We start from the raw sequence: 23,197 nt of genomic DNA on the forward strand, positions 1-23,197 counted from the left end.
TTATTTTTCATATTTGTATTCATTTTAAAATCGTTGCTTTATTTGCAACGATGTTGGTAAATTTTAGCAGAAAAATAAATATATCAAGGGATAAATAAAATGATATTAATGAAATTTTTTTTAATATAAATTTGTAAAATTAATGGTTTAGAAATATTTATGGTAACTCTATAAAATGTAATGTTTTTTATGAAAAATATATTTAATGCTGTACATATTGTTAAATTTAAAAATAAATGTATGTCTATCACTGAGTAAATATTTGTAGGAAGTAGAAAATAGATAGTAAATATGATGTATTGAAAGATAACTCTAAAGGATTATCTTCGGTAGAGTTATTATGCAGTATTTCCTAACGGTTTTGCGTTAATTGACTACTTTATTTTATCTAAGTGCGACCATCTATTTTTTCAACTACAAAACGCGATTTAAACGTTCCGTTTGGTTGGTGGCGCGTAAAATCGGTCCTGAATTGACAAAAAGTAATGTTAGTGGCAAGTATACGAACAAGAAAGCTTTTTTAATGGCTACTAGATTTATCCCTTTCCGAAGGGGGAAAAATAAAAAACAAAAAATAACTTATAGAAAAAATAATAGAAAAGAAACACATATAATGTACTGTAACATCTAATTGAATAAGTTTTCTATTCCAATTAAAAAATAAGATGGTCAGACTATTGATAACAATTCCATTGTTATCAGACGTATTTATCTAAATTAGTGTTTTTGTATTTTTGTTATCCAATATGACTGATTTTTTTATTTGTTAATAAAGTTAAAACTATTTAAAAAGTATTTAATAAGTAAGACAAGAAGAAAATATTAATCAGTTTATATTATTTCAAAGAAATATTTAAAAAAATAAAATAAATGTGTTACAAATTAGGTTTTATTTATGAACAAATTTTTTCCATACGAATTTTAGTGATAGCTATTTAAATCTATAGACATTCATTAAAATGAAGTTCCAATTTTAAAACGAATAATAAAAACGTCAATTTTATGCTTACAACGTTTTATAACTAATCTTTTACAAAATAGGTGTACAACATTCCTAATAAATTGAGTTGTGTAATTTGAAATAACTTACACATAAAAGGGTCATTTTTCTTTGAAAGCTAACAACTGATATATTTATTGTAAAAAAAAAAAAAGAATAAAATGGCTAAAAACAGTTTCTCCCATAGATATATAAATTGGATTGGTTGTACTCTGGATCACAACACAATTTTATGCCTTCCCATTTTTGTCGAAAGTCCGAACAGGAAAAACCGAAGAAGTAATTTATATTAAAGACGAAGGGATTCGAACGACTTACAATTGTATTTCCCTGTTTCGGTCTTTACTTCCCCCAACCGCGATACGGAAAAGCTACTAGCAGCATTTGATGATTGATGTTTTACCGGGAAAATCCTATATACCTCGGCCGGATGTTTAAGAAATTCCGCAGGGTTCCAATACATACGCCATAGGCACAGGTGAGGGGTAACAGTGAAAACAGTATTTGCCGACTTATACCACGCGATCCGTTAGCTTTCTGTTCCGACGCGATAAATTTTAGTAAAGCGGTAAGATCCGACTCTTAAAAGTGGGATTGCTTTTGAGAACGTAAATCAAAATTCAACTACTTATTTGAGAGTAAATAAAACCATAAGAAAAAATGGTTTTTATTTTTCAAAGTTAACTTACACATGAATTGCTTTTAGTAGTCCTCATGCGATTAATATTAATTGTAATTGACAGTATAATTACAAGAAATGTTTGAAATAATAAAACTTTTTGCAATTAATAATGATTTTATTGCCTAGATTTAATGTTTGTTTTAAGTCCATATAGTTAGATAACAAAAAAGCAAAATTAACTGTAGAATAGCCAGTATTTTATAAAACTTAATAAGGGCTAAAGGTTAAACTACTATTTTATCGTTAAAACCTAATTCTCAAATTTTCAGTCTTTAATTATAATTAATTATAATCTTTATTATTGATATCTTATTACTAGTTGCGCAAGAGACGCTTTGTGATTGGACAATTAATACACAGTTGGTAACAGCATTATACAAATTTATCACAGCAATATACTAATGAAAATAGTTCAATTAAGAATAATGGTATAAATATTAAAAAAATATTTGAGAATTAATATTTAAACGTACCAATGAAACCTGTACCAAGGGGACACTGCCAAAAGTATAACTGAACTTTAAATACACAAAAAATAAACAAAGAAATTGAATTATTTTAGATATTCGTTCAGTCAATTTTATTTTAACGTGTAGTTTCAAAGGGTCGTTATAATATTTATAAGCTATTTTTCTGGTTGAAGAAGTTTCGATCCATGAATTTTTATCAAACGATTATACGACATGCCTATCTACCAGGAAAAAGACCTACTATAAAGTCTGTTCTGTATATTTTAAATACACAGCTAAATAACGTTCCAGTACAATTGGACAATATGTTATGAATATGGTAAATATTTTAAATCCCAAATAATCAAATATAAAGTTCAATTGTGAAGAGTTTTTTTTATAAATTAACCCAAAATACGTATTGCAAAGTGTAATTACACTCATTTATCCATAGAATCAAAGAATGTATCAGACATAAGTACTTTGAGGTCCAAAGTCTTTAAATCGAAACGTGAAACTACTAAGTCGAAAATGGTTATTAATGGACACTATCAAAAGTTTGTACAACTACTTAAATATAACTGTTTACATCGTAGAACAAATAACGATACACATACGTATAGTAAGATAGTAGAAATTTCTTTCCTCAGACAATTAAGTTGACCAACATGCGTGAACTTCAATTAAAACTCAAACACCAACATGCTAAAACTAAAGCATGTTAAGACATTGAAGTTAAATAAGATTTCACTTTTGATATGCTTTACATGGTTTATTTTCCAAGACGACTTAAATGTATAATTACTTTTATTAATTACGCTTATGCAATCAATAAATTTCTAGTGCCAGAGAATTTAATAAGCGAGTAAACTAATTTTTAGTATAAAAACGAATTTTTATCAGTATTTGTAACATCAAAAACATTCCACCATACCCTCATCAAATAGCACATCCCTTGTCATTGTTACGCTGTAAACTTTATTGGTATTGCCCTTTTGACATATTGTACTGCTATACCTTTATTGTTTAATACGATAAAATGAAGCACTATTTGAAATTAAACGAGGATTAAACTCATCAGCTCGCGTGGCTATGTCCAATGAAACATTTTAAATGAGTAATTCAAAAAGTGATTGTTAACAATAGTCTAATAACAGTAAGTAATATGTTAATTAAATATCTTCTACCTGCTATAGCATCAAAATAATTACCTCTGAAGTACTATTATTTATTAACAGAAAATAAATTATATTATACACTAGGAAAAAATGTGTAAATTAAAATCATTGAAATATAAAATACTTAGAGAAAAAATAATACAATAATAACTTATAATTTAGTTGCTCAATAATATAAAAAAGTTCCAAATTTATGAAATTTATATCGTAGTTATAAATGTACGAACAAATTTGAAGATGTCAGGAAAAAATGTTTTATGTCTTGAGAAAAAAGAAAAAGTGACCCGATTAAATATTTCATACCATTCACATGTATCATAAAGTACATATATAAATCATACGTATTTGACCGTTTGGAACCACAAAATTTATAAACTATATACAACAATAGGTCTCCTATCATAAGTTTTTGCTAAATCTCTAAAAATGTTCATAAATCTAATTTTCTTTAAACAGTTCAGACTCTTTATCATTTAATCAAAAATGTGTATAAAAGTATTTTTGAGAAAAGTTTTATTTTAATATTTATATTGAATTATGCAATACTTTATTTAAAAAAACAAAATAAACGAACTACCTAAGTCTCGATCACTTTTCAAAATAATCATGGCTAATACTTGATATCGCTTTTAAATATGATAGAAAATATAGCTGCTGTAAAAAAAAGACAACTTTCAAATATGAAAAAAATTGTGTTAAAATATAATAAGATATGAGGTAAATGTTTTATCAAAAAATAATAACTCAGGCTTTTTAGATATAAGAAAATGATACAAACAAAAAAATATTTTTAAATATAAATAAAAATGTCAGACCACAAGATTAAAAAACTTATATTTTGTTTAATATGCATGACAATGTTTTCTATTATCTGTTACAAAATATAGAAAAAGAGGAACTACGATAAACATCAGTAAGGGGAAGGTGATATTTGCTGGAGAATTCAATATCGGCGGCCGACATCCACAAAGAGTTGCAGCACAAAAGGTTGCACGGATTGTATCCATGACAACGTGCGGGCAACCCTCATTTGCCTAAGTGACCGCCGTTTGCTTCCCTACGCCAAATAATAATAATAATAATATGCATTTTCACGTCAGATCCTATATATAAATATAAAAAATTATATTACTACAACACTTACCCGAGCTAGTTGCTTTTGAAGTTTTGAATTTAACGTTTTTTCTCGCTGAACATTTCTTTTTTCAGCGATCAATTCCGACTCAAGTTTTACTACCTTTGCTTCCAAGTACTCCTAAAAAAATTAAAATTTCATGTTATTAATACTATACATCAAAATAATAGCTTTTTAATAATTAGGACAAATTTAATAGTATATAATTTAATTCTTTATAAAGATAATTTTTAAATTAACAATTGTATATTTTTAAGAGTAAATTATTAATTCATAATATAAAACAATAATTTATACTTATTATGTCGGACTGTTAGTACTTAAGTGTAGTAACTCAAAATTTACCATACTAACGCATTTAATTAACTTATCATTTTATGTTATTACAAACATTGTAAAGGAATTGTACATTTTTATTATAAGACACATGTAATCAAGTAATTAAAAATTTGCCCGTTTTTGATTACGACACTAGAGTATTTACAAATCGATGTATGACAAGTATTAAGATTAGATAAAACGCTAAGGACTATGCAATATATAATAAACTGCTCCAGTAGGAAGAAATTTAAACATTTATTTTTGTTTTTAGTTAATAGGTGAATTAAAATGTGTACAAATTATATTCATGATTACACAAATATTATAAAACTTATAAAATAGTCTGTCATAGTAACAGAAGAATTAAATATGCTGAAGTTTCTAAAATTTTTGTCCACGATTCTTTGAACTCATATCTAAATAGATCTAAAAATTGTAATAATTAAGTTCTTTGTCGTCGTCAATATAAAATAATTAAACACTTTTCAAGATTTAAAAACTAAAGACATTACTCATTTTCAAAAGTTTTCATGCTATAAGTCGTAAAATTAAATTAATAAACTTGACTTACATTTTTTAATCCCCAAGTCATTTTAATAAAAGTTACCTGTATTACGTATAATAAGGAAATTTCCATATCAAAAGTTTTATAATGTTGATAAACCAATAAAATAAATTATATATATTTTTAATATAGTTGAGTTTTAATTAAAATAGACTATTAGCTTATATCAATAAATATATTCATCACTAATAAATATATTTTAAGTTATAATAAACAATAATTCAAAATCAATATGATAAGATTACAACGTATATGATTTCTTAAAAAAAAATGTGCATGTTTAAAATTTATATTTCAAGTACATGTGGGTATTTTATATGATTTGGTTTGGGAAGTTATTAATTAGAAAGGACTTAATGACTGGAAAAAGGTGCTTTTAGTCTAGAGTTAGAGTTAAGAAGATAAGTTAGTGTAAATGTGTGTTTCACTAACGCCAGGTGCATTATCAAAGGATTAATAGACCCAGAGCATTCATAATTATTTTACTTTCTCGTGAACTGCACTAAAGATAACACTGAAATGTAAAGTTTTATGACCCGATTAAACTTGTTTGATTAGGACAAAACCATGTAAACAAACTATGAATTTTAGAAGACCTGACCTATTATATGTTTTATTCATAATGTTTACAAATATACACGTAACGTTTTATATTTATAAATTTGTTTTTATAATCGATTCGCTTAATAACTAATTATTTTTGAATATACTCCAAAGATTTTCAAAGACACCATTTCCGTTTCATCAAATTTTTATAATAATATTTTCTGCATTTCAAAGAGAGAATATTGGCACGTTTTAATGCATTCAGGTGGAAATATATATAAACCACCACTAACTGCTGAAACAATACAAAAAAATATATAGGGGTTGGAAAATAAAACTGTATATTTGTCAGTGTCATTTGCCTTAAGCAATGGTCGGCGACGGGTGCAGTCGATTTATTAAAATGTTCAAAAACTTTCGTAACCTATAGGCCAGTAAATTTATTACATTATTTATCTCAATACTCATTTAGGCCCTTCAAAGAAAAACGCAATTAAAACTACAAAAAAAAGTAATTATCAGAAAACGATGTTTTCTTTAAGGGAATTCTATGTAGTTCCAGAAAGTACCATGGTAAATATATAACTGCAGACTTTCAATACTCTATATCATATTATAATTAATAACGAATAAATAATTTTTCTTTATAACTCGCCTTAAAAACAAAATATTTATCCCAATAAGTCCAATATTATTAATGTATTTTTACTTTTTACAGTGATACATAATAGTTCTATATTAATATCTTTTAGTTTGATAAAATTCTAAAACTACTAAAATAAATTTATCTTTTTATATTAGAGAAATATAGTTTAGGTAACTGTTCCATAAATTTTTTTATAAAATATAAACTTTTTTACCTTTTTCCATTATAAGAAATTAATTTTAATCATAGTAACTATAAACACAATGATGCAAATATTAGTGCAATGGAAAAAAATTTTACGATTTTTCATATCACAAAAAAGAAACTATAATGTAGAAACTATAAATATCATCTAAAAAATAGAATGATCGTAGACAATATTGATGTATATTATTCTTATGTTTTCTGTTTTAAAATAGGATACGCGAGTTTGAAAGCAATATGACTAATCATTTTTGGCAATCTAATGATAAAAACTTCAATACTTGTTTTTTAAAACTTTTAAAGAAAAAATTTGCAATGAATCTATAATCAATAATCATAATTTCCGAGGAAAAAAAAATTCAACATTTTTCTTTTTAGGTAAAGAAATTGTGTCTAAGTCAATCTTAAAAAGATAATTTAAATGTCGTATAAATTAGTTAATTAATTTTTTGTTACATTATATTAATTTATATATTTATTACAAAAATATTTGTACAGAATCTTAAGTATCTGTTATTCACAAAATTTAATCTTTTTAAAATGTTCTTTAGTCAGTTCTAAATGAGATATTTCACTGAACAAATATTAACATTTTAAGATTTCTATCGATTTGAAAGCGTTTTGTTTAACTACATAAAATAGAGCCACCAATAATTCAGCACATCGAAGAAGAAAAAAGCTAAATAAAATAGCTGTTAAAACTAATGTAGTAAAATACTGAAAATAAATATTTTAGATAGTTTAAATAAAACTAAAAAAAATATATCTTTTTTTTTTATTTTTATTTACAATAATTGCAGATTAATGTTTATAAATAATATTGATGCGTGAGAAGATATAAAAGGTACTAATTTTTTTTTACTTGTGTTTTATTAAATTTTTAAATTAAATAAAAATGTCTTTTTAGTCAAAATTAAAAATTGAAACTTAAAATAAGAATATTTTATTTTAGCGTTACATTTTAATTAGGTATACATTTGTTTACTTATTTATTTTTAAGATACATTTTATTTTTTATCGCCCAAATTTAAAAAAAAAATAAATAATAACTTAAGATATGATAACTAAAAATATGAAGATGAAATATTCAACTAGTAAATAAATTTAACTCTTTTTGATACATTTGTGATTAATAGTAGTTGAGTAGTATATATTTCATTGTATAGAAATGCATTAATATTTACGCAGAGGAATTTAGCCAAGACTTCTAAATTATTTCTTGATAACTACTCAAAACATTTATTTATTGACAGCGTAATGTCAAATAGATTTACCTTTCTCAAATGATATAATAACTATTAAACAAAATCTCGCATAATTGACATTTTACAAAGCAATTTTAAAATATTGAGATTCTTTGTGAATCTTCTTTACTATACACAAAAAAATGTTGAATTAATTTTATGCTTAACACAAACGAGGTTTATTTTTAATAAGAATGTGTCATAAAATTTTACATTATATATATTTTAAGTACATTGTAAAAAAATTGAAAAATTTATGTATATTGTTTTATTGTTTAAGAAAATATATTTATCTTCTCGCAAGATAATAAAAACGGTCCAATTTTGTTTTTCTACCTAATACAAAAAATTTAAAAAGCAGGTGATGATTGACATGGCTTAGTTATAAATAAAAAAAGTATAATTATCTTAGCCTGTCGTAATAAATTCGATTTCCGACAAATGGGTCTCTTCTACCAAGGGAAGTAGTCACACATTGGATACTTTCCAAAGATAATACACTGTCGGCTATAGTAATAAGTAATAATGTTTTAACTGTGGTTTTTTTTCACCTCACTAATACCTAATGTTTGGCACAAGTCCATTACAATGTAAAAAAAGCTTAAACGAACACATTGTCAATAATAATACAATTCGATTAGGTAAAATAAAAACCATTTACGTACTGTTCAATAGTCGAATAATTAACTTAAAACAAGAGCATTGTGATGAAATCCAGGATATGCCCAAAGGGACTGTGAAACAAATGTAATTCAAAACCTTTTTTTCATTAAAATTAAAATAGTCTCGACAATATGCACCAACGTAAAATATGTTACTATATAGACTGTTTCCGATTCACACATAACTTGTACAATTTAATTTCACCTATGACGTATTTGCTTATTTATGACATTTACTATGTACATGAGAATAAATTACATGTTATATTTCACAAATGCATTTCAAATCCAAACAGACATCAATGTTGATTATTACCATAAGTTTTACCTTTCATTTTATTATTCTTTTCATTCATTATAAAGAAAATAAATACATAGGCATTATACGTACATTTTATTTTCAGAATATTTTGAAATTAAAGATATGCAACAAACAGCTATGAACAAAAGAATCCATTTATAAATGGTGGTTTTTTAAACTGTAATGACTTAATAAAAGAAAAACATAATGGATTCCTTCAAAAGCTTAAATTTTACTTAATTACCTAAATAAATCTTATACTATCACTTCTAGTAATATATATAGTAAAACAAATAAACGAAAGTAACAACACTTGGGCCTTAAAAAAACTATTAAAATTTTCTTTTACTAAAATCGTGTGAACATAAATAGAGGTATACAAACTTAACTAATTGAAAATATTAAATCAATGTAAAGAATATTCAAATGTTGAGATGATTAGTATGCACTTACACACTCAGTCAAGCGCAATCAGGTCTATTTGTTCACTAAAGAAAATATGTTATTTAAGTCTCTTCAAATAAAGCGTCTAGTCCTCGTATGCTAAGAAAAAATATTTTTATTTAAAAGTAAATTTAATTTAAAAAAAAAAACCCGTAAAGATATCATCTAATAATCTTACAAAAATTGTATTTTTACACTACGCATAAGGAACTATGGTTAATTTCTCAAGATTTGAAGCTTCATTCAGTTAATAAAATGAAATTGAAGACAAAATATAATAGGAAGAATTATTTTTATTTCAGGGCTTGAATCAAAATTAATTTGTTTAACTTATTAGTAATTAACTCGTCATTTCTCGCATTAATAATTTCTTTCATAAAGTTTTTATGTTGAAAAACACTGGCTATTTATATTTTCCTTTTTTTCATTGTAAGTTATAAAGAACATATTTTCTGTTTAATTTTGTTTGTTATATGATGTTTATCATTATTATACATTTTTCATTAATCGTTTTAAGATTTCAATTGTTTTTTAACTGTTATGACGTTAGGAAAACGCTTTTAAGCCCTGGTTATATACAACTAACTTATTGCTTATGATAAATACTCAAATTGTATCAAGTTGATTCTCTGCACCGCCAAAAAAATAAAATGTATACAAACTATACACTAAAAAACTTTTCGGTTTAATAATAAAAAAAATTTTATAAAAATATTTAAGAGTTTAAAGAAACGTATACATAACTAGATGTACGTATTTTTGAAGTAAAATTAAATCGTAGTCACAGTATTTCGATAGTAAACATATTTGTAATCAAGTAGTATAGTTCATATAAACTTTAATATTGTTAATATTTTTTTTAATAAAAAAAAAAAATTAAAGAACGTAAATAGATACACTGAAAAAAAATACAACATTCAATTTTTTTATTGTTAAATCAATCATATTTTTGTTACTCGATCAAAATATTTATTATGCTTGATAAATGCACTTCATTAGCCAGTACAAAATTTTATTTATTGACTTGAAACTTAGTGATGTGATATTATTTTAGGGTGATGAGGTGGTTTGATCCTTCCTAAAACGAAAAATATTTTTACGTTACTATATAATCCTATGACATGTTGTACAAACTTGGAACCCTTCAAAGTGGCTCAAATAAAATGTATAAATGCGTATAATTCCGTGACTTAAACTTAAAATTACATAAATTAACTTACTCTTTCGTATTCTTGGCTAAATTACTAAACAACCCAAACCACTGTTTCCACCACAGCTATTATACAATGTAATTAAAAAAATAATTATTTTTCTGCTGTATGCTTTTTCATCTTCCGGGAATACTTAAATCAAACAAAACGGAAACCGAAAGATACACGCTTCCAGTTTTCTTCCAGATGAATTTATAAAAGTACTTGAACTGTGGATTAGTTGAGGGTACAACGAGTTTGAAGATAATATTAACAATAAGTGTTGCATTCTGCAACAAAACAAGACCCTCTCAGTCAGCGAGAAAATGTTGATAATCTCAATGGTTGAGATATTTAATTAGTTTTTCGCTCTGTTTAGTTGCCCGAAAATTTAGACAATAAAAAAAATCCTGCACTAAACAAGATAAATACCATATTACCCTTGTAGTATATTAAGCACTAGAACCTCATGGAAAAACAATCCGAATTCCAGAATGTAATTATACTATATTTTAGTTGTCAAAGTAACAATGTCATTTAGATGGTAGAGTTCGAATAACGAGTTTTACTAAAATTTAGTATGACATGCATAAAGTTAAATATATTTAAAATATAATAACAGTTTTTAAATTATTACATATAAATATCATGTAAAAAATGTAACAGTAATGTAATTATTTTTTAGTTTAATAGAAAATAATAATTCAAACACAACCATACCATCTAATAATTTCAAACATACATGCATTCCAACAATAAAAAATTTAACAGTAACATTAACTAAAATATTCATAAATTAAGCAAACAAATAATTTTTAAATATAGTAATATTAAGATATCTCATAATCGAGATGTAGAAAAACACAATTTTATACGCTTTAAATAGTTGACGATTTGTTATTAGCTACTTAATGGTTAGTTTATGTGTGGGTTGAACGTTTCTACTCTTCAAAGCCATCTAAATGAAAGAAGTGCTTACAACGTTTAAAGGAAATAATATAATTAAGCGATAAATTGCCATAAGCTTTTTTTACGCATAATTTAATAGACTCTTATGAGCATCTTCGAAGTTTAAAGTGCTTCTACGCCAGCAACAAGAGTTTATGGGTAATAAACCGTCGGCACTGTTATATTCGACCGTCTATACTTACTCATCCTGGAGTAAGGTACATTAACAAAATGGATAAACTAAGGAAAGATCTAAAAAAAAAAAAAAAATCAAATGGCCAAAAAATAAATATATATTTTTGAGGGAATGATTTTGGAAAATTTTAACAATTGAAAACTAAAAAATTCATTTTTACTTATATATAATTTATTTTTATTCTAATAGAAGTACATTTTTCATCATAAATTATTTAAAGTACATTTATTTTTAAAAAAAGTTCAGAATATGAGTAAGCTTATTGTTTTTTACCTTTCGGTAGGTTGAAGCGTTATAACGATGAGTCACTGAATGAAACAATTTAAAACAATACAAATCAATGACAAATTCATTTTAACTATGTTACTTAGTATTTTTTGTTAAATATTTTACATGACAAAACAGCAACAGGTAACTTAAAATAAGACACGCGTACATAAATTGAATAATATAGAAACACTAATTTTTGTCATACAAATGACAAAATGATTAATACTCACTCATACAGAAACAAAAAAGAAAAAGTAATCTAATGCTGTTCAGAAGGAGCACTAATGACAAACCTATTACAGCTTTGCTTGTAATTCGATGAGCTGAATATCATGCAGTCACTATTGTTCGGAATGATTTAACGCACGAAACACCTGCGAATGTCGAAGGTAGGTTTGGTAGTTCAATAACTTTTTGTTTTTTAACTAAACACATCTATTTGCTCATGGCTAATAGGTTGACATGTGTGTAACGTTCTCATCCACGTGGATGTACACTTAACATTATACGTGGTTTTTATAACTTGTTAGTTTTTGCGTTCATCTGTACACTAAATAAACGCGACCAGACACATCTTTAAACAGACCTTGCCTTATGTATGTACAAATATCCAACAGGAAAGTTTTAGACAACTCAATACAAGGGCAAAGAAGATATTAGTAAGTGGAAATGCAGTACTTTATTTGTACACTGGTCATAGTATAGAACATACAAGATTTTAGTGCATTAAGATCTCTGTGTCAGTGGTTATTATAAAGAATAAACAAATGCAGTGTACCATTTAAAACGTTGCTTGACACGAAGACCTAAACCATATTTTCAGTAGAGTATATAAACGTATTTGGTGCGTGAGCTGAGAACTAATGACGTTCAAATCTGAAGACAATCAAACACAAATTATTCAAATCGTCCACAAACTATGTGCTGGCTGGCGGTGCACGTGCATTCTCAGGGTCTTTGGTTTTGTATTTAAACATCATTAAACCCTTTGATTTTTTTAACACTATATTTCACCATTAGCGCAATAGATCACGAGGCGTTATATGCGCAGTATATAAGCTATTGTATAAAACTTGTACACCGGTAGGAAAGAGTACTAAAAATGTCCACGGGGCTTCCAAAGAGTTTATTATTAGTAAAGTTTTTGGTAGACCAGTATCATTCAAAGGGTGCGTATCAAAATCGCATGTGTGTTAACCCTTTGCATTCAGGGGAAGAGTAAACACAATATCCATTGCGACAGTATAAAAGTTATATCCAAAACATTCATTCGTCATTATGTCGTGTGCGTTCAAGACACGTGAGAATTTACCCTATCCCCACAGATTGCGGTTTGTGTAAAACTCGAGTCAGGAAAATACACTCGGGTAGTGATATAAAACATTAGAACTACTATTAGGGTGTAGGTTTATACATAAAGACTCTTTATTTAAGTAGCACTAATAAAAAATAATTATTCTAAATACAGTATATTACATTCAATCTTATTAGAAACACTGACTATAAAAGGTCCAATGAGTTACTTTTTAATTCTCAAAGACGTTGATACTCATAATAAACTCAACATAGATATTAGAATAGATCAACATCAAACTCAATCCATCAAAGCAACTACCGTCATCCTTCAAAAAATTCATTTTGTCCGAGTTTCAATAGAACTTCTTACTTTTCCAACTTAACATGTCTAGAACATATGACAGATATGTACATTATATTGACATTACGAAACTACTGCTGTAATGGATTTCTGCTACAACCCAATTTTTATATTAAGTTACTAACATACCAAAGGTTTAATGATATTACACATTATGTATATAAAAATTTCGAATATAATTTTTTTTTATAAAGCTGTTATAAAATGACGACTTTAGTTTTATCAAAATTCGAGTTATAAATATATAAGTGAATTTTGGAAAATATAATATTATATTCAATATGTTACACTATTCAGAAGAGTAGGTATAATGTGTTAAATATAAAAAAGCGAATTCCATTCCACATATACTTTAAGGAAGAGAAGGGTCAATGATTTTGAGAGGGGTGAATGGAGAGTGATATGTAACCAGTGCCATTATTACATTTTCCGCTCCTCCACTCAATGCACTGGTGTAGATAAGTATAAATATGTTGTTCCGCTGTCCCGAAGAACACAAATATGATGTGTGTCGAAAATATCGTGACATTTTTGTTATTTCCAGATAAAGTACAACGAAAAAAAAGAATCACACATGTATTTACAAGCACTGCAGTCATCAAGTTCATTCATCATTGTTCGCATCAAGATTTTTGTGTTATTTATACAAAATCACACTGATATCCCACAGAAAATTGAACAAGTTCAAACCCTTACATGTAATGAGTTTTTAGTGGTTGTTAAAAATTCCAAATCACCCAACAAAGTATTCATTATACTAACACAAAGTTTAATCTGAAGTCCAATTAAAAAGTATAATAATAACTAAAAATTAAAATAAAATATTTTAAAAGTAATTTGTAATTAAAAAATGACAACTGTTTTGATTAATGAAAAACAATTATCTAATAATAAACCATTTAAAAATTTACATTAAACAGATCTAATTTGATTTTAACACTAAACAGTAAAATACAACGATTTCAACTTATCTAGATCAGTTTTATTTGCTGTTAATTGTTTTTGTCAGCACTGACATTAATATCCTAATTATAGTTTCATGGAAAAAATAGGTAAATATACTGAAAAATTCAAAGGATAGATTGTAAATAACAGTAACCACGTAATAAATAGAGATAATTATTTTAGGGAAAAAGATAATTATTAATATAGACAGCTATTGTTTCGGACAGAACCCTCCTTGATGCGTTATAATATATTGAACAAAGCGAGGTCACAGTAGTATTTGTTTTGTTTGGAACATGTACACATACCAATTTGTTATTTCGTGCTAAGTGGCAATTCGCCTAGTTTGGATATAATAAAAAATTTAATTTCCTCTGAAATTATTGCACCGAATTCACAAATGGCAACTGATAAAATATTTCACATTTGTTAATCAAAATCAATTCAGTAGAGTAGCGAATTTAGAATTTCTACTAGTAAAGATAATTTCACGTTTCAATAGAATTGAGCTATTTTTAATTCAATAATTTAAAATATAAAATGATTATTGTTTTGATAATATGGGTCATTAATATCAGGACGTATAGGATCTTTTAAGTTAATAGAAAAAGAAAAATATGTGTTCTATTATATATGTTTTAATCGAATTCCGAAAAAAGTTAACATAAAATTCCCATACTGATTTTAATTGTATTTTCCACTCGATCGACATTTTCTCTCTATGCAATATAATCATTATTGCCTGAGAAAAATAATGTGAATAAAATCAAATGCCTATAAAGGTAAATCAATGTGTTATCGTTTTATGTACCGGAAAATGATCGGCTAATGCATTTTTTTTTCGAACTAAATTTTTACTCAGATTAGATTAAAAACAGTAACCTGTTTATTCTTTTTTTGAAAAATTACACTAAATTATTTAGGCACTCCTATATTTGCAACTCGATAGAAATATATTTTTATGGTAATTATTATAATTACATTAAAGTTTTAATAATCAAAATTCAAAATTTTCAAGAATCAATTAGATAAACTTCAATTACGTTCTTATAGTTATATGAGTAATTAATATACAATACTTATTAGTTATTAGTTATAATAACTTATTAGTAAAAAATATTTCCACCAATAAAAACTATAAAACTCTCCTTGTCAAATAAAATGTTTTCATTACAATTAGCTGTAGTAAATATTATATTACATTTTGTGTGACACAAAAAAGGAAAATTTTATTGATTAATATAAATGATTAAAAATATGTATGATGACCTAAATAATTGGATAAAAAAAAAAATTACTTTCATTATTTAGAATTACTTGTGAATTGAATATGTAATAAAAAACATACATTTACCAAAATGAATCTCTGTAGTTACCCTTAATGATTCATTATAATAATCGAATATCAAAAGTCGGAACAAAAAACTTTGTCTAGATACTCTTTCATAGTGTCTACATTTATGCATTTGTAGGGTGAGTATGTAGACAGAGTGTGATTGACAGCATCACTAATCCAATTTCTAGACCCTCTTATTGAATTTTTTTACCCTGATGCAATGGATCATCGGGGAGCATAACAAACGATCAAAACACGAGCTAATTGTTAATGTTATTATACACCTTTGTGACACATCAACACATGAGAGCAAAATACATAATACATATTCATTGTAATTCAATTCTTTGTTATTCGGGAAATTGTTTATATAATACATTAAAGTCACCCTCTTTCATTTATCGGACATAAAAAAGTTTCATGTAACCATTAAAATTAAGAAATTCCATTTAACGCCACCTTTATATTTTTATAAGTACTATAATAGGAGATTTTTGTTATAAAAATTGAGAATATAAGACCACATATTTTCATCAAATATATTTTATGTATTTTCATGAAATTACACTATAAATAACGAATAAATTGAATAAAAATATTGGTTACTGTCCCAAGTCTTAAAGTGAACATCACATACTCGAATATTGTTGGTAACTTAAACTACATTAGTCAAGAAATCTGGAAGTAATGCAAACGATGACGAGAATCTTTGTAGCTCAATATTATTTCGTTCTTTTTTCATCAGTTTCCCTATTTTTTATTATTTGTTATTCAAGTCCGTTCGGAAGTCATTTTTCCCCACGCTTAAAGTGTGGTGAGTAGGTAAGTAGGGAAAGTCTGAGTAATAAAGAAAATCGCCGAAAAGATGGAAGATCTTAAAGCCACTTGTGTGTATATACGTTCATATAAATGTATTGTTGGATTTATACTTATTTTTTTATTTCAACCGCCTTTGGCCACCATTATTTCTTTAAAGACGTCATTTTCTGAGCAAACATAACTTACAGTAATTTTCCAACGCATATTTAAGGGTTTCTTTTTTATATTTAACAATTGTACATAGCGTGCACGTACACAATAATATATTATTTGTACTGTAATCTCTAGTAACTTTTATCAAAACAAAGTATTGTACTAGATGTATTTATACATTTATAAATTATCAAATCCAATCTCAGTTTAACTGACCAATGTAGTGTAGTTCTATGAATAATGCGTAACAACAAAAAGGGTATGTTCCCTGTCCAGATATTTAAATTACAGTTCAATAAACAATAACCAAATAAATTTGTACAGTATTCAATAATATATATATGTACAGGGATTGCAAGCAACTAGCCTATAACTTACTCTGATTAATATACTGCATTAGAATTACTGATGCATAACACAGTTATTCAAATGAAAATAAAAATCTCAAAATGACTTTTACAACTTTTATGGAATCTTTCTCTGAAAGGGTTCGACAACGTGGGGGTTGACTCTATTAGGATTTTTGTCACTTTAATTTAAAGACATATCATAAAGTAGTCATGAAGCGATTTAAATGACAATTATCTGAAAACTCGTTAAACTCATTTTAATATAGTAATTTAACAATTAGAAGCTAATAATTTANCGTGACATTATTACAATACAATATATACAGGGTGTTCAGTAAGTCAGGAAACGGGTTTCTATTGTTCTCATTGTTATAAACAAATTGTTTATAACAATGAGAACAATAGAAACCCGTTTCCTGACTTACTGAACACCCTGTATATATTGTATTGTAATAATGTCACGTTACTATTATTGTAAAAATATTACAATATAAAACACAAATCGCGCATCTGCTACTAGTGACTGATGAATTGACAATAAAAAAATAATTATTGAGAAATTAGCAAACAATTTAATGCTATTTAAACCCAAAGGACCTAGCCATTGTGATTAGTCTATTCCAGTACGCAGTCATATGTTTTGTGTCATTTATCAATCTCAGTACTCGATTGTCGTTTCCCGACTTACTTTATCAAGTCTAGAATTTGTTCATTCCTTTTGACAATCTTTACACTTACCTACTTTCATTCTCTACTTTTAGAGTACTAATGTCTTACACTTCGTCTTTACCCGTACTCAGTCACATTCTTCAGATACATCATCTCATCATCATCATCATCTTCGCATACCTTACTTATCCTCGCCATTCCATTTGTCGTTTGTTTTGTATTACGACAGTATAATTATTATAATTACTTCAATACATTTAGGTTGTTTTAAAATTACAAGTCTGTCAATAAAAATAATATTTCAGATAATTAAATAGTTTGAGATATCATAATTAACATTAAATTTTAACTAATAATGTTTTTTGAGGATTTGTTAAAAAGAGTTGAGTCAACGTTTAACGACCTTAACGTTCATTTTAATTTAGCTTAAGCTATTGTGAATATAAAAAAATTGTAAAATGAAGTTTTCATACATTTTAGTTAATTCTTTATTTTTAATAAACATTTTGTTCTTTTACGCCACAAATAAAATACAATAATTTTCATTTAACTTGAAAACGTTGAACTTATCTTTAACATTAATTTAAGCTAATTAGATACTTAGTTTACTTGGTTGATAATATCAAACAAAAGACGACCCTATCTGCTACTATCAAACCACGGTATCATTATAAACTATAAAAGACATAGCAGTTGTCTAAAACGCTAAGTAATCTTATGGAATGACTAAACCTAATATGCACAGTCGACTTTGCTCGTCATATATATAAAAGGATTATGCCTCGACAATCCAAAGCAGTCTACACACCCCCGTACAAAAACACTCACTACCGGTTAAATCCGGTATATGCGATTTTGCATTACAGCCCAAATGTTCGTACGCAAAGGTCCTAAGGGACTTTCTTTATCCTCTTATAGAACGTGTGACGTGGTTGGCATCCTGTAGAACTGATGAAGGGTTTCGGAGAATGCACACTCGCCAATAAGAAGCAAATAATTATTATTTTTTTTTTTCGAAAAAAAAAACCACTTAAAAAAGTTGGGTAAATTTAATTTGTTTTGTCGTTTCGATAAACGTGATTAGATTATAAAAAATAAATAACATTAATCAACAAACATTTACTGAGAGCGCTAAACCTACTATATAAACTTGTTTTAATGATTTTTTTTTTTTTTTGTGAACAATATAACATCAAATTTCTATTAACTAATTTGTATTATTCAAACACTTTTCGAAAAAATACCACGAACTCAGATTCAAAGATATTTAGATAAAATGATTAAGATTACGATTTTTTGAAATTAAAAATAATTTTCTAGTGTCAAGTAGGGAAATTGTTTCATTTAAAATCAAATAACATTTAAGTCGACGATTTTAAACGAGTAAATACGGATTCCGTTGTTAATTAAAACACATGAAACAGGTACGTGAGACGAATTTAAAGTAATCATTTTATTACGCCAAGACCCGCAGTCCCTTTCGGTAGTTTACATTTCGTTTATCACCCTGCAAAGCAATTAAACGAAGAGCCTAATCTACAAACATCTATTATTCATAATGTTAAATCTTAATATGATTGAAAGTTAAGAACAAAAATAATAATGTTGGTTATTTTTCCACGATCAACTTACTTGTTTTCTGTATTTTTTTCATCATAATAATATACAGGGTGTTCAGTAAGTTAGGAAACAAGTTTCTATTGTTCTCATTGTTTATAACAATTTACCTGTTTCCCAACTTACTGAACAACCTGTATATATTTTATACATTTAAACAAGCAAATATATTCAGTTTAACTTGTATTTCACTACTCATGAACATTTTCTTTATAAAAGTGTTGACCTTTTTTGAGAGTTTTTAGAGAAATGGGCAATATTATAGAATGAAAAAACGGAAAAAAGGTCGTGCAAATATATTATTTTTAAAATAGCTGTCGATCTTTGTACCAATATCTACGCAATAGTCTTCTAAAAGTGAAAAGTAACATGTTTATTTGGCGTTTTATTTAGGCCGTGTGTATTCACCAGGGTGCCGTACACCGATTTTACGATACAAACGTGTGATGATTATTTGGGTTTCAAATGCAATATTGTGTATCATTGGCCACGTTTAATACAACGCTTGTATTAGATTAATTTTTCATAGTCTTAGTCGAATTTTAGAAACATTTCATATTTACTTGAACGTGATGCGATGATACGCACGTTTTCAATTATTCATTGAACGCTTTTCTTCACTTTGTGAAAGAGTATCAGTTTAAGACGATTAAAACTACTTAGTACTATTATTCATAATTCAAATTGAGTTCTTATTTTCTATCTCGACGAAAACATAAAGCGACGAATTCCATTATTCTGGTAGAATATTATTATTAAATCTTGAGAAAATTATTTCATACAAACCGTTAGAATCAGAATTTAGATGATCTCTTTGAAGAAATACTTACTTCGAAAAATAAATTAATTTCTTTTGTATTTTATGCAATATACACAAAATTATGAATTAAATTAAAAGTGGGGACGATTTTCATGATCAAAATTTGTTTTAATATATGATTTAATGAACGATGCTTTTACGACAAAGCATATTTCTTAAAATCTTTTTTGACGATGTTAAAATTTTCAAAATTAATATCACTCGAAAATTGTATACTACTAAAATTACTATTTCAGATTTTTCTCCTGTAGAATTAAACATTTTTTTACCACAATTACTAAAAGTATGTAACAAAATTAGGTTATGATTTCATAAATAACCGATAGATTTAACTTAAGATACTAGAAATAATAACTATCTCGGAGAAGAGCATTGTGTTATATAATATATGTGACGCCAACAACCCTCCACACAGAATATATGAGCGTCTGGTGCCATAAAACGGTCATAGAGCGTATAAATGTTAAAACTGCAAAATACGAGATCTAAGAGTGGTTTTATTCAATAATATAATCAGTTTTATTGTTAGAAAGACAAACATTACAATAAATCTCGACACAATTCTTAAACAACTATTGAATATAATATTTCTGAACTCAACATAATTATTTGAGTCTATAAAATAATATCGTTTTTGAGCCTAAATTAGACTTAAAACTGAATGTATCATATTTTTTTATATGTATGTAAAAATATAATAGGTTAAAAATTATACTTATAACTTACATGTATCATACGCTTCAAATTTGCATTTAGTATATTATAAATTCTAAAAAAGTATTTATGCGATTTTGTTAGTTGAGAATGAAAAGGTTCTACCACAATATTTTTAAAAAACTTTTTTTTTATGAATCACAATGAGTCAATTAACCTCAATTTCAATAAATAAAACTCTAGAGTTACAATATTAATATATTTCCTTATGAAAAATAGACTAAAAATCCAAAATGTATTTTAATTTTAGACTACGACCATTAAATTTCTTAATGTCGAAAGGCGATTTATTTTATTAAATCAACTCTTTTTATTATACTAAAAATATTTAAAAAATAATAGTTGATTTGTGAGTAACAGAGAATGAAAAAATTCAAAGTACTAAAACCGAATAAACTATGGTTAAATTAAAATTTCTTAACTTTGACTAAATGGTATTCCCACAGAACGGTATTTTATAATTTTTTGATAAGAATTGGTATTATTACATTATTAATTATCATTATTTATGCAACTATTTTTTAAATTTATATTTAATATTAATAGTTGAATTACATAATATTGATATTAATCCATTTTAAAATTGTATCTAATCAAACTAAAATAAGAAAGTCCTAAATAATATAATATATCATTTATATATCAGATTGAAAATATTTTAGCATATAACCTTTTCATTCATTCTCAATTTCATAAGACAATAATTTGTCATATACTCATTCCTTAGCTTATAACTAACAGATAATTGATAATCAAAAAATGTGCGTTAGAACCTTTACATTGTAAAGTTATGATTTTTCATAATATCGATTTATCAATCTAAAAATAATTCGCTATAAGGTTATCTTTATCGTTTCACTAAACGTTTTATTAGTAACAATAATTCATAGAAATATACTTCAATAAATAATTCGAATGATATTTATTATAGCTCGTATGGACTATTTAAAGCAATAAATAAAGCAATAACAGCTACGTGTTAGCAAAACACTCATTAATGGTTTTTTCCTGTTTAATAAATCGAGGGCTTATGATGCCATCGGTATAAAAATCAATTCTATAATTTTTTATTTTTTTTCTCATTAAATCAAGATGAGTGTGGTATAAAAAATTTATTGATGATGATTAAATTTGAATACATTCAATCATTTAATTGAATTGGAAACACTTAAAATGACCTCAATAAAAAATGTTTTTTAGATTGAAAAACGAGATTGAAAAATTGTCCAACACTACAAATAGTATAATGACTTTATGCATAAAATGATAAATTAAAATAACTTGAAAGTTGTGCCCAAGTACTGAAAATATAGGTTTTATCATTATATTTATTGCAAATTATAATTAAATGATAGTTTTTTAAATACATTATTTTGCCTTTAACACGGCTACTTAGTCTTTTTTAATTAAAAAATCATTAATAGATGAGTATTTACTATTATAATTGTCAGTTCATATTATATCACATATAGACTTAACTTTTCAACTTTTGATGTTAATGTTATATCTTGGATTTCTCAACGTAAGCGCATTAGAATTGCCTATTTTATGTGCCGTACTAATAGATTTAACTTCAAAAGTACTGACATTTGCATATATCATCAGCTAACAGAAATTACTTATGGGATTCATTCTGTTAGACGTAAGCCTGTTTAAGTTTTAAATCCACGAGCTTGGTTAAAACTTCGATGGAAAACGGGAAAAGCGTTAATCCATTACTGCTTCTGGTAAGTTAGATATATATATATACGTATCTGTCAAATAATGTTATAAAAACGACTATGAGAATTGAAAACCAAGAATTTCAATGGAAAAGTTAGTTGACTGATTGTGAAATTGTCATTTAAAGCCATATAATTAGATATATTTGTATTATATTACACTGAGAATCATATCGTCTTGCTTACAATATATTTTTCGTTCAGCGTGTTAAAACATTTGCACTTAAAATAACTTTGATCGGATCATGTCATTTTTGCTAAGACACTTACCCCTCGTACCACTCGAATGTATAAACGTCAATTAAAATAATAGTAATAATTTTAATAGGAAGTAATAAAAAAAATATTTTGTTTAGAGTATTACTACCATAGCGAAATATTTATTTAATAAATGACAAAGTCAAGTAATAAAACA

The 23,197-nt window shown here is 26.3% G+C and overlaps 1 protein-coding gene across 3 annotated transcripts in view; it reads right to left on the reverse strand.

Annotated features, from left to right (window-relative positions):
- Nucleotides 1-23,197, reverse strand: part of LOC126902564 (uncharacterized) — a 160,051-nt gene that overhangs the window by 52,320 nt on the left and 84,534 nt on the right. For all 3 annotated transcript variants that reach the window (XM_050679955.1, XM_050679956.1, XM_050679958.1), the window contains one exon: nucleotides 4,454-4,564. In XM_050679955.1, coding sequence (XP_050535912.1) covers nucleotides 4,454-4,564 — 111 coding nt within the window. The remainder of the gene's footprint in view (nucleotides 1-4,453; nucleotides 4,565-23,197) is intronic.

The sequence above is a fragment of the Daktulosphaira vitifoliae genome, unplaced genomic scaffold, assembly GCF_025091365.1.
Source record: "Daktulosphaira vitifoliae isolate Bord-2020 unplaced genomic scaffold, ASM2509136v1 Scaffold_3, whole genome shotgun sequence".
NCBI lineage: Eukaryota > Metazoa > Arthropoda > Insecta > Hemiptera > Phylloxeridae > Daktulosphaira > Daktulosphaira vitifoliae.